This window comes from Uranotaenia lowii, chromosome 2, assembly GCF_029784155.1.
Source record: "Uranotaenia lowii strain MFRU-FL chromosome 2, ASM2978415v1, whole genome shotgun sequence".
In the NCBI taxonomy this organism is placed as follows: domain Eukaryota; kingdom Metazoa; phylum Arthropoda; class Insecta; order Diptera; family Culicidae; genus Uranotaenia; species Uranotaenia lowii.
The window spans coordinates 288,536,034-288,549,653 of NC_073692.1; the positions used below are offsets into that span (position 1 = coordinate 288,536,034).

Here is a 13,620-nt window from a genome sequence, read left to right on the forward strand (position 1 = left end):
GCCTTTTAGAAAACACGATTTGCGGTGGACACTGTATCTCAGCATAGAATCATCTGAAGTCAAAAAATCAGAGCAAAATATTTTTAATAGATGTTTTTCTGAACCCCAACGTTTTTATTTAACTTAAAAATATTTTTATGAAACTTTTGTGGCTGTTTGAAGTAAAAACTACGATTTTTCACTTAAAAATCCGCCATTTTTCACCCGTAAAATCTCCCCAAAGTAAAAAAATCAAAAAAGAAAAACGTTGGGGTCTGGTATTTTATATGTAGAAAATATGTTCCAAATTTGAAAAGAATCGGATAAGTAGTTTTCAAATGACGATGTCCACGGACTTTAAAAATGTGCTTTCGAGAAAAACGCGTTTGAAGTTACTGCTCTTGCTTTCTTGCAGTATTAGATAGGAGGAGATAAAGGCCTATAACTTCTACAGTTTTGCTTCAATTGACTTGAAAATTTGACACAACATTCTTGAAATGTTTTACAATAAGAAAATAAAAAAATAAAAAAATCGATTTTTTAAAAGTGTTAGACCCTACCCCCCCCCTTAAGCTTAAAGCGATAACTTTTTTGGTACATTTAGCGTATTTAATTAGCGATCGCTAACTTTGTATGAGTTAGTGATTTGATAAGCGGCGCTAATTTTTCAGTTAGCGATGCCGAACACTGATGATTTTTCGTAGAATTTTTAAGGTACTTTTAGGTTTGTATGGGAAAATTGAATATTTTGTACTAAATACCAACATCATTTTTGTTTCTTCTGTGTAACCGAGCCTTGTCAAAGTTTTTGTGCGAATTTATAAAATTCCTTAACGAAATTTTTCGCTGATCAACTTTTTCCAAGATCGTAACTTCGTATCTTATTAAGAAAAAAGTTATTACCTAGCTGTTTAACAGGGGTATGTCTTTTCGCATTGATTAACAACAAAAATCGGTTTCAACTGGTTTCTGTCAACTGGTAGTTGTTCAACGAGCCAATGTTTTGGTCGAAACAAGTCAGGTCGTTGTTCAACGGAGCAAGTTGAAATCAGTCGAAACCGATCCAGCCCGGCAGCAGGATTCGTTACGACCTGGTAGAAATCGGTCGAAGTCAATTGGAAAGAGACAGATGATCAACTGTCAATCCATTTCTACTTGTTTCGACCCGTTTCTACTAGGTTTCATTGAACAGACTAAAATTCATTGCTCGAGCCTGGCGAAGTCGAAGTATCGTATGAAAAGAAGTCACGCAATACCTCGCTAGGCATCCTGCAATTGAATTTGTTGTTTATCAATACCCCTATTAAACAGCTAATAACTTTTTTCCTTATAAGATACGAAGTTACTATTTTCGACAAAGTTGTTCAGCGGAAAACTTCGTTTGGGAATTTTATAAATTGGCACAAAATCTGTCTGCTGGTCTGGTTCCACATACGAACCAAAAATTATTTTGTTTCTGCACAAAATATTCAATTTTCCGATTCAAACTTTAAAATTTTGCAGAAAATCATGGATAAGTTTTGGACCAAGACGAAGCTTTTTAGACCCCAGGGTTTGCGAAATTCAAAAATGACCCCAAATAAACTCAGTCTAATGTTATAGGTTTAATTGATTCCTAGAGTCCAAAAAGGTGTTTTTTTTCAATGGATCGTGACCATTGGTTATTACGAAATTACTAATACTTGACCAATAACTAATGTTTATATAGTTATTATCTCTAGAATAGAACTCAAAGTACTGTATTCATCTTAGAACAACAAAATTGCGCCCCAAAGTATGCAATGAATATAGGGTAGTAGACAAACTTTAAGAGTTCGCTTTGTCTAATACTTAAGAACTGTGAAATGAGAACTAATATGGCAGAAAATAGTCAACGGATTTTGCTTTTTTGTTCTTTGGATTTTGCTAAAAAAAATTTCTAGGGTCAGGGCACCCTGAATTAAGGGTCAAGTCTCCTTGAGTAAAGGATCAAGAATCCTTCAACCGTAAAAATGATTGCAATTTTTTTCATCTCACGAAAATGCTTCTAGTTTATCTTTCTTGTTTCCCAACCGATTTTTACAAAATTTATAATTTATACAATTTCTTTATTTGAAACGGCTCATACCACAAAAATATAGTTATAGAAACATTGTTCACCTTCAACTCTTCAGTTTTCCGTTATTCAAAGTCTTAAAAATCCGAAAAAAACAAGTTTCGTTAAAAACGACTGTAGATCAGCCACAGAATGCTCAAAAACATTCACTTAGTGTCCAATAAGCTGAAGAAAGCACTATACGTTGCAGATAAGGACATACTTTTTTGTAATTTTTTTAGATCATGACCATAAAAATGTAAGAAAGTGTTGTAAAAACCGTACTTTTTTATTAATGAACCTTCATAGTTGTTAAAGTTACACCAGATAAATTTTAAAAAGCGGATTGAAAAGTTGACATAGTTTAGATCATTATTGCCTTTTTAGATTTTCATTAAACGAAACACAGAATTTTCGAAGAAATTTCATCTGTTTCTCTAACTTTTTGTCAATTTGAAATTTATTCAGATTTTCTTGCAATTAAATCCTACTTTGCACTGGATTTTGAGTATATTATTTAAAGATTTCCGCAATAAATTTATATTCGGCCAGAAATCCAATTTCATACCGATTCTAGTGGCGTAATTACATAAGCGCTGTGGTACTTTACAAAAATATGAAAAATAAAATATTCGAGATACTTTGCGAGGTTTCCAAAACTATAAATTTTGTAAAAATCGGTTGACACACAAAAGAGATATATTGGTTTTAGTCAGGAGTGTTAAATTGACACTCCAGGGACTGTAACGTGTAAAAATTTCAAGAACGGATGAGGGCTAAATTTGAATAATCGAGGTTTCAATAACCAGTTTTTTTTTCGATAGATGCCTTCAATGTAATTCATAGTTTGAACATGTATATTCGACCATATTTTTTCATAAAACATTTTTAATCGTTCATTTTCCCGAAAATAGCACATGACATTTTTGTCCAAAAACAGTCATCTACATCATGAAAATTGGAATTTTGGAATTTGGAAAAGCATGAAACCAGATTTGGCCTGTTTATACGCTATTTTCTGTTCTCGACTTGTGAGATGAGATTATTAAAACTTTTGTAGAATGCTTAAATTTCTTCTTCAATTCAGGTATTACTTTTAATGCCTTTTCTTTTTTAATGATAAAGGTAAGGTAAGATGCATCAGATTTAAGAGCGTCCTTCTATCGTTTTCACATGCTTAAAGTACTTCTGACCGTTTTTTTTTGGTAAAAAATGTTTAAATCTTATACCCAGATTTGGCCAGGTTTTAAGATACAAAAAAAAACACAAGTTTACCCGGCCCGAATACGTGTGTAAAAAAATTTGGTACCGTTATCCGGGGTAATATTGATCAATTTTTTTAATATATTTCGAATATTTTTTCTGTTAAGGGGAATGTGGCATGTTCTATATTTTTAAAACCAGTACTGGACTCCTTTGAGCGTAAAATATGGATGCAGAAATTTATTAGACTACTTTAAATTTGATTAAAAACCGTTTTCGTCTCTGTTCAGCATTTGATGCTTTGAGGTAACATTGATCAGTCTCTATTTTGACGGTTTAAACAAGTTTTCTTGATCATAAAGGATACACAACACCTCACAGAAAAAGAACTGTGATGCTGCCTACATTTAGGGGCAAAAATATAATGCTTGCTAAATAGTTTAAGCTTCAAAATACAAATGAATTTTAACCTTCACACATTCCCCAACGCCCTTCCATTATTTCCATTTTATATTTTTTTCTTCAAAGTTAAAGAATTGATAGGGTTTCTATCCATTTGTCCATTACGGGCTTACACTTGGAAAATGTCCTTATTTTTTAAATATCAAAAATTTATCATAAAACGACTATAAAAATAGCACTATAACTGTTCATATACAACGAAAAAAAGTTGTTCTTTCACATTAAACAACCCGTTTGCTTCTAAATGCTTTTTGGTTTCATCAGGAGAGCTGTTTGTTTGCGAGCCTTGGAAAAATAGATATTTTAAGATTTTGAAATTAGAGTTTTTACGTACAGAAACCAAATTGTGCCTATTTGATACTCAATTCATAGGCTTTCAAACGTAGAAAACAGTTTTCAAAAATTCAAACTATAGACTGAGTTATTGATGATAATGTGGAAAAGTTTAATGTTGGTCAAATTTATCCCGGTGATCAATATTACCCCGTTTTACGCTAAATAGGTACAACATTAAAACAATAATATGAACTGTAAGAACTCAATTGCAATGAAGGATGAAGTTCAGATAGATTCCCGAGGAAACTGTTTAATTTTCTGGCGTTTACAATCGATCTGATATTGTAATATCATATTTCTAGCAGGAGGCTTTGATATAGCTCAGTAGGCTCAGTTGCCTCCGCCGATGTCCGCGAGTTCGAGCCCAAGAGACATCGAACACAGTTGTATCGGACAAGTTTTTCCATAAGGTCGCGGTACACTTCAGGTGAAAATGAAAATGAAAAATCTTATTTTATCAAAAACTCAAAAAAGTGACACATATTGGCTTTGTAACATGGTGGAATCGTTTGGGAATAGTTAAAAGCTGAATTTTGAACCGGTCTCAGAGTTTAAAACCTCTTTAAATGTTTTATTTTCGATTCTCCTGATTTTCACCGCGAAAATTTCCTCATGTTGGGGGAATCGAAATAAAAACATTTTTAAGAAGTTTTAAACTCTGAGACTGGTTCAAAATTCAGCTTTTAACTATTCCCCAACGATTCCACCATGTTACAAAGCCAATTTGTGTCACTTTTTTGAGTTTTTGATAAAATAAGATTTTTCATTTTCATTTTCACCTGAGGTGTACCGCGACCTATAGCTGTACGCCAACTGCAACATTGATATAAAGTTGCGAATGCCATAAAGATGGTAGAAAGACTCTAATCGAAGCAAAAAATTTTTCAATCGTGTCTATGTGATGATCTATCAACCTTACTACTTTTGGTGCACTAGTCATATGTATGATACTGTCGGCATATGATGACGATAGAAATCAGGTTACTTCTTGGTAAACATTCAAGTTTCATAAACGGCTGTAAGACTTAGTTTTTTTATAGGCTTGGAGAGACTAATGAATCAATCGTTGTTATTTGGATCATCAATCAGTGGGCTTTCTTATATAAAAAATCTATTTCCATCCAAAAATTTAATTCTATATTTTTTTGTAATTATTCCCTATTGTTTAATTCAACAGCTTTCCCTGCTCAAACTATCAGCGGACAGTGGCGCCAAGGATTGGAAACTCCAGGAGCTCCGCCGGATGTGTATACCGTTGGCGTCACCATTTTGGCAATGCGTCAATAGCACCCTAGCATTGATTCAGCGTGGCATAACATGGCCCGGTCGATCCTGTTGCGAGTTGGCGATGGCAAAAAGTTGTCAGAATAGCTGCATATCGGCTTCCGGTCAGGAGGATCTTCTTAATGGTTGTCGCCTGAGCGATGAGCAACGTTTGATCAACTGTGTCCGGAAGCAGGAAGACGGCGATAATTGTTGCGCCAGTGCTCGCACCCCGGAATGTTTGCTGGCTTGTAAAGATATCTTCCGGGGCCATCAGACGCCGTCCCGGGAACAGCGGGAACTTGTACAAAGTAGATGTAGTAATAATAATACCAATATTTTACAATGCATAAAAAGTTACGTAGATGTAACTGTAAACGCTAATTTGAAACAATGTAAGTGGGAAAATTTACTTTTGCAATTGCAGTGCTCAAACTTCCTATATTTTTAGATCTACCTTGCTGTGATCAATCGGAAGATGGTAATTGTAAAAAGGCTTGTCGGGAGGCTCTCTCGGACGGAAGCTATACGGAGGAAGAATCTATCGATGTCCTACAGAATGCAGGCTGTGGAGCTCCGTTACCGCACGATCCACTGTGGAAATGTTTTTTCTCCTTGGGTAAGCAGATGGTTGCACCAGTTAACTCCAAGGAGGTATCCCGGATTAACCAGATTGGGATGGATTCGGCGAAGTTGCACTGCTGCCTAAAAGCCAACTCAACTCGCTGCCGAAAGTTTTGTGTCTCAACGTATTCCAACGAGTGGACCACAAATTTGTCCGAGTTTGAGTTCAATTGTTTAGCTGATCCCGAAGAGTACGTTTTGAAGCAGTGTATAGATGAAGGTTGGTCGTATTTAGTTAGTCTTTTTGATAAACTTTTCAAAACAATGCTCTTCCAGTTGACGAACCCTGCGAGCTTGGCTGTGACGGATTGTCCTTCTGTAGTAACTACAATAATCGCCCAACGGAACTGTTTCGTAGCTGTAGATCCCAGTCAGATATTGCCGCCCAAAACGATGTAGAGCTATGGCGGCAGCAAAATTTCGTCAAACTTCCTGGAGTTTATATGGCGATCCGGAATATCAGTGAATGCTCCCTAGATACGTGGAAATCGATTGCATGTTTGCTGCAGATCAAACCCTGTACAAAAAATTTCCACACAAACCGGATCTGTCGGGAAGATTGTTTCGAAGTTTTAGGAAGATGCGTCGATTGGAGTAGGATGGCGACTAAGCATTCGATAGCATCGTTGTGCAACATGTTTTCACCAGAAGATGACAGTGAATGGGAATGTATTTCTTTGGAGCGCTTCCAAGCGGCTAGTGACGAACCTTACAGGAACACAAACGTTGCCCTGGTATCTCCTTGTAAAGGAAATCCCTGCAATTCATCCCAAGTATGTATCTCCAACAGGGACGGAACTTATGGGTACAAATGTGCGATCGGTTGTCCTCTTGGAGAAGCCTCCTCTTATCTAGTACCAGAAGGAACTTTTGTACGTATTCCAGTGTCTTTCACCCAAAAAGGGTGCCTCAAAGTGTGTCGATGCGGTTCGAATGGAAAAATCGAAAAATGTCAACCACTCCCATGCATCAATTATGACTCCTGTACATTAGGAGCAAAGAAAATACCTCATCTGTCGTTTTTCAACGTGGAATGCAACATTTGCAGCTGCTTTGCTGGTGAGATCACGTGCACCAAAAGGCAATGCCGCATCAGTGGCTTAACGTCCGATAAATCTTTTACTAGTCTACCCTGCAACTGTCCAGCTCATTATGTGCCGGTGTGCGCAAGGAATGGGAATACTTACCCTTCGGCTTGTATTGCCAAATGTGCCGGTATTCAGGATGGGGACATTGAGTTCGGTCCTTGCCGGGCCAGAGATCCCTGTGATGGTGCCGAATGTGGCCCCCTTTCGATGTGCATTCCCGATAGGAACGTTTGCCTGTCAAGTATGCACAAACCTTGTCCGCAGTTTCGATGTGGTAAGTTATGTTTATCAATATGCCAATAAAAACCAAATTAGCAATAGAAAAAAAAAACAAAAATCATTGTACCATTATCAGAGCATTTTCTTCCTTTTTTACAAGTTCTTCAAGAAATCTTAAATTTAAAAGTCACAACCTGATTTGTTTATTTCATGTTTTCATAACTCAAGAATCTATGGAGCAAATAAAACTTAATTCGGTATGGTTGGGTATTTGGGATGGTACGGACCCAACGTTCTTCCAGTAGGGAGAATGAAAGGGGGCACCTATACCATTTTGGGCACAACTCGAGAGTTTTTCAAGCAAATGAAGCAAATTTATCAGGGGAGGATACTTGGGTACGGAAACTGTATTTGATTTTGAATTGAATGATTAATGGCATTTCGGTGAACTATACATTCTAACAGGAAGAATATCAAATGAAAGTAATGAAAATTATAGACGGATGGATTAGATTAGGATTAGAGATGTACCGAATAGTGGTATACGGCGAACGGCCGAATACCGAATATTGACCTTTTCAACTATTCGGCCAAACGAATATTCGGCCGAATATTCGGTCGAATATTCTATTGAGTTTTTAATAAAAATAACTTGATCGATTATTTCAATGCTTTCCATTTCTTCCATATTAATGCCCCTCATGTTTTGTAGTCGATAATTTTCGACCAAATGATATTATTGGATGATGTGATACTTTTTAAGTAGGGGTCTTTCAGATTTCTAAAATGTCACCAATAACTGAAAAGACATCAGATGACTCGTCGCTTCTAGGGCGTTTATCACCAAAAAAATTGCGTTCCTGTGAAATATGGGATAAAACGTGTCGAAACAGGTGCCAAGCTTTTTGAAATTGCTTCTCTGAAATTGAATTAAATGAAGGTCGAATTTGTGCAAGATATCTTCAAAATAGTTGTTGAAAAAACAGATGATCTTTAACTTTAAGCATACCATACTTTCAGCCACACGTATCCACATGGTCAGGACGATTTAAAAAAAATTAAAAGGACAAAATTTATTTATATTTTCAAATTTTTTGAATTATTGAACACAAAATTTTTAAAATTTTAAAGAAGAATTTGATTTTTTTATTTGATTTAGCAAATAATCTGAATAAACCCGAGCAAAACTCGGGAAGTTTTAAACAATATCTTGACATCCCGGCCAGATTTGACTTATCTGGATTCTTTACTGGATTTATGGGCAAGCCGGAATATATCCAGAAAATCTGGAATAAATTATAATCAAAATATAAAACGATACCGTTCAGCATTCTCCTGCACGATTTTCAGTGAAAGATCCGCGGATACACCTTAGATGTTTTACTAAAACCATGTTTTTCCTTTTTTATAGGAATTTATCTCATTAAGGTCATTCTTCCTCGTAAATAACTGCTGAAACCATAAGTTTTCATTGATTGTGTGGCTTTTTCAACATTACTTTTGGATGTTTTATAGATTATCCGTATTTTTTTCTAATGTTTACAAGTCCGTAGTAGATATTCGGCCTATTCGGCCGAATACTTAGCTCAACTATTCGGTGAGCCGAATATTCGGCTTAACGGTTTTTCGGCGGTATTCGGCGCCGAATATTTGGCCGACTGAATATTCGGTACATCTCTAATTAGGATGCATGAAAGGTGTTGAAAATGAGCAAAAAGCGTGATTTGAGAAAACTTCTTGCCGCACAAGACCATTTGTCCCGCACCGAATGATTTTCTAGAAAAAGCAAAGGCGATAGGCTGACTTTGCATATGATACTTGGATGGATCGAAGCCCCGATCAGGGGTTGTTCTGCTTCTCGTCGCGGTTAGGGGCCTTATGTATCTTGAACGTTCGAAGCCCAGCCTTAGTTTTGGCCTTCTGGAACTGGACGATTATGAAGCAGCACCTTCTTAAACAACCTAAGGCAGTGAAGACAGTCGAGGAACTGAAGAAAGTATGGGTTTATATTCTACAGTGAGCGAAATCACGGAGAAAAAAGTATAGTATTTTTAACAATAACCCACTTACATTCAATCATATTTCTGATTAATTCTCGGCTAACTATAAATATTAAACTATCAACTATATATACAATAGACTGTCGAATTGATTTTATGTGTTAAACAATACATATAATAGATTCAACTATATTGATATGATTGATTTTGCGCACTCAACTATAAATATCATAGATTCAACTACATATGTATGATTGAATTTCTTCATTCAACCGTAAATATGATAGATTTAACTATAAATGTATGATTGATTCTATTATATATATAGTTGATTCAATTATACAAAAATAGTTGATTCAATCATATTTATAGTTGATTCAATTATTGTGTATTATAGAATTAAAAGTTAATTTTATTGGATTTAATTCATATATATATATATATATATATATATATATATATATATATATATATATATATATATATATATATATATATATATATATATATATATATATATATATATATATATATATATATATATATATATATATATATATATATATATATATATATATATATATATATATATATATATATATATATATATATATATATATATATATATATATATATATATATATATATATACAAAGTCATCATATTTCATATTGATTAGCTGCTATACCATGCTAGAAAATCATTTATTATTGATTTAATTTACAATACTAACAAGAACTGGCAGCTTCCGCCATAGCTGCCATCGGGTGGTACGCTTTGCATGTACCGGGGACCTCGCTTCGATCCGAAATTTTCCTTCCAGCTGGTGAACTGCCGCTTACTGCTCCAGCCTGAAGGTCCTCGGATCTCAGCAGCAGGATCAAAAAGCTGCCACACCATCGCTGCCATTGGGTGGTCCGCTTTCCATGTACCAGGAACACAATCACGGGGACCTCGCTTCGGTTCGAAATTTTTCTTCCAGCTGGATAACCACCATGCAGGGATGAACCTAGAAGAGGGGAACACAGATTATAAAACGCTGAAAATAATTAAAAATTGTTATTTTTTCAATATTACCCGCCTCGTTTAATTCGCCTTCGTTGGTGAGTGAGCAACCAATTCCCGATGGTCGACAAGCCGCATTTCGGTTCCCTGATGAATTTCCAGATGACACAATCTATCATAACATTATAATTTTATTTACTATATTTATGGTTCAAGACCTAGAATCAATCATACATTTGTATTTTAATCTATCATATTTACAATTGAATCAATTATACCACTACAGTTGAATCTATCATATTTACAGTTGAATTAATTATACCACTAGTTGAATCTATTATAGTTATAGTTGAATGCCTAAAATCAATGAAACAATTGTAGTTGAATCTATCATATTGACAATTGAATCAATTATACCACTACAATTGAATCTATCATATTTACAGTTGAATCAATTATACCACTACAGTTGAATCTATTATATTCATAGTTGATTGCCTATAATCCATCATACAATTGTAGTTGAATCTATCATATCTACAGTTGAATCAATTATACCATTACAATTGAATCTATTATACCACTACAATTGAATCTATTATATTCATAGTTGATTGCATAAGGTCAATCAGCAGTTTGTAGTTGAATCTATTGTATTTATAGTTGAATGCATAAAATAAATCATACAGTTGAATGCATTATATTGATAGTTAATTGGGTAAGGACAATTAGAAGTTTGTAGTTGGATCTATTATATAAGTAGTTGAATGCGAAAAAATCAATTGCATTTCGATTATTGGTATAACAAGCTGAAATAATTGGAACAACTGTCGTCTTTTTTCTCCGTGATAAGAATAGCACCACTATGTGTTTTGCTTGTTAAAATATGAATGTTTGAAAATCATCAAAATTTTCTTCTATAAATTGTTTTGAATTGATTAACGGATAAATCAAGCATAAGTTTACTTTTTTTGGACGTTGCAATTGGCGTTGAGGACCAAAACTATGGGAAAAGGGTGCGAAATAAGAATAGAACCACTTGTGTTTTTTCATCAAAAACAAGATTATTTCTAAAAATTTACTGTGTAAAAGTGAATAATAATGCTTCTACGAATAATTTGAATAGTTTACTGCATTTTAAGGAGTTTTCTAGAATTACAAAGATTTTCGAAGGGTTTAAAATGGTGTTTTAAGAGACGCTCGCTTAGAACTAAGGAATTTGATATTTGAGCTGTAATTCTTTACCAACTACTTACTTTCTTCATTAAAATGACGTGAAATGATGAATCAAACATTTTCGGTTTATTTTAAATCAGAAAAAAACAGGTTGGTATTCATAAACTTAGATTTTTTTCAATAAACATCACTTTTTCCAGTTTCAAGTCATAGATGGCAGCACTATCTTGCCGTTAATACCAAATTAAGTCTCAATATTGATTTTTCAGGTTTATTTAGGCCCATATTCATCATTTCGATGTAGTTTCCCAACACAGTTTTGTTGGAGTTCACGCTGCAGAAATCATTTCCGGATTTGCAAAAAAAAAACACCAGCACAAGAATATAACACCGCCAAAATTCCTGCACATCTCAACTTCCGATTCAATTTCAAATCATACCAATAATACTGCTAGTTATCTGGTTCATCAAGCTCCATCGGAAAGTACAAAATTATTCTGATTATCGGTCCAAGAAATTCACTTTTATGGGTTCATGATGAAATTCTTATTTTTTGATATTGTGATCTTAGAATTTCCAAGGCGGTCACACGATACCAAGTACTTATTTCTTGACCAAAATCATCCAGCACACCTGAATAAATCCCAGATATTCGAAAATGAGCATCAATTCGGTTTAATTGCAAGATAGTGCTGCCATCTACGACTTGAAACTAGAGAAATAGCGTTTGACTATTTAAAAACATTAGTATTTTTGAATTTGAAGCCTGTCTTTTTATTCAAATTCAGCATCAAATCTATGTTTCGTCAATTTGCATCATACTTATAAATGATAATGAAGAAATAAAGCAGTTTGATAAAATATTATAGCTCAAGCATCAAATTCCTAAACGCTAGAGGAGCATCTCTTGAAACCCCCTTTTAAAACCTTTGAAAATCTTCGAAATTCTAGAAAACTCCTTAAAATACAGTTATCTATTCAGATAATTCGTAGAAGCATTATTATTCACTTTTACACAGTAAGTTTTTAAAAATATTCTTGTTTTTGTTGAAAAAAAAACAAATGGTTCTATTCTTATTTCGCACCCTTTTTCCATAGTTTTGGTCCTCAACGCCAATTGCAACGTCCAAAAAAAGTAAACTTATGCTTTATTTATCCGTAAAACAATTCGAAACAATTTATAGAAGAAAGTTTTGGTGATTTTCAAACATTCATATTTTAACATCAAAACACATAGTGGTGCTATTCTTATTTCGCTCACTGTATTAACGGTTGACTCACAGTTTGTGCAGAATCTTATGGCCAGGGTTAAGTTAATACTAGTTTAATGGTAAAATGATGTTAAATAGTTAATTTTTTAGTCCTTGATTATTTGATGGAATCGGATGAAAACTCAAAATTGCGATTCAAATTTGTGTGTGGCAATTTAGTCGTGGACATAAAAGCTGATTTTTACTTATTTATTGCCGCTGAATCCAAGCAATAGTTTTTTTTACCAGCAATAGTTTTCGGGATTCAAAGGTAAACTTTTGAAAAAAAGGTGCAAATCTTTTAAAATAGTTTCGCCACTTTGGATTGGAGCTCTACGTATTGAAAAGAAGAATAAACATAGTCAAGAAAAATGTTTTGTTAGTGATACAAGCGTGTGATGACAGTTTTAAGTGAAATTCATATACTTCGATCAGGGGACTATGTAGCAATTCCATTATAAATATCGATCAAATATTTATTTTAGGATGAAATAAAAAAATAAATCTCACGTGAGCTTTCATTACGTCATATGAATCATCTTAAGAGTAAACAGAAAACTGCTACTAAAGTTATCAAAACAACTTTAAAATTGTTTAAAAGGTCATTAATCAAATTTAAAAAAAAACTTGAAAATTTGTGATTCATACATAGAATATGTTGTCCAGGTTACAAATATTGTAAATGGAAAGAAGTTGCGACTAGTTGATGTCAGTTTAAAAACTGTTTGTTGACATTTTGTTTCATACGACGTAATGAAAGCTCACGCGAGAAATATCTTTTTTTTCTAGCTTGTAATACGTGCAACTAGCACTTAACTGTGGTTTAACCTTTTTCTGAAACAAAAAATCAGCTCCAGCTGCAAAACTACTGAACCAATTTGTAATTAAAATTATTTTTAAATATGCATGTGGTATGTCAATCATTGTATAGTTTTGATGGC

The 13,620-nt window shown here is 34.1% G+C and overlaps 1 protein-coding gene across 1 annotated transcript in view; it reads left to right on the forward strand.

The window, feature by feature from the left end:
• The window catches only part of LOC129745262 (reversion-inducing cysteine-rich protein with Kazal motifs), a 71,521-nt gene that overhangs the window by 54,447 nt on the left and 3,454 nt on the right, over nt 1–13,620 (forward strand). Inside the window, exons 4-6 of the mRNA XM_055738221.1 lie at nt 5,232–5,712; nt 5,769–6,161; nt 6,218–7,303. Coding sequence (XP_055594196.1) covers nt 5,232–5,712; nt 5,769–6,161; nt 6,218–7,303 — 1,960 coding nt within the window. The remainder of the gene's footprint in view (nt 1–5,231; nt 5,713–5,768; nt 6,162–6,217; nt 7,304–13,620) is intronic.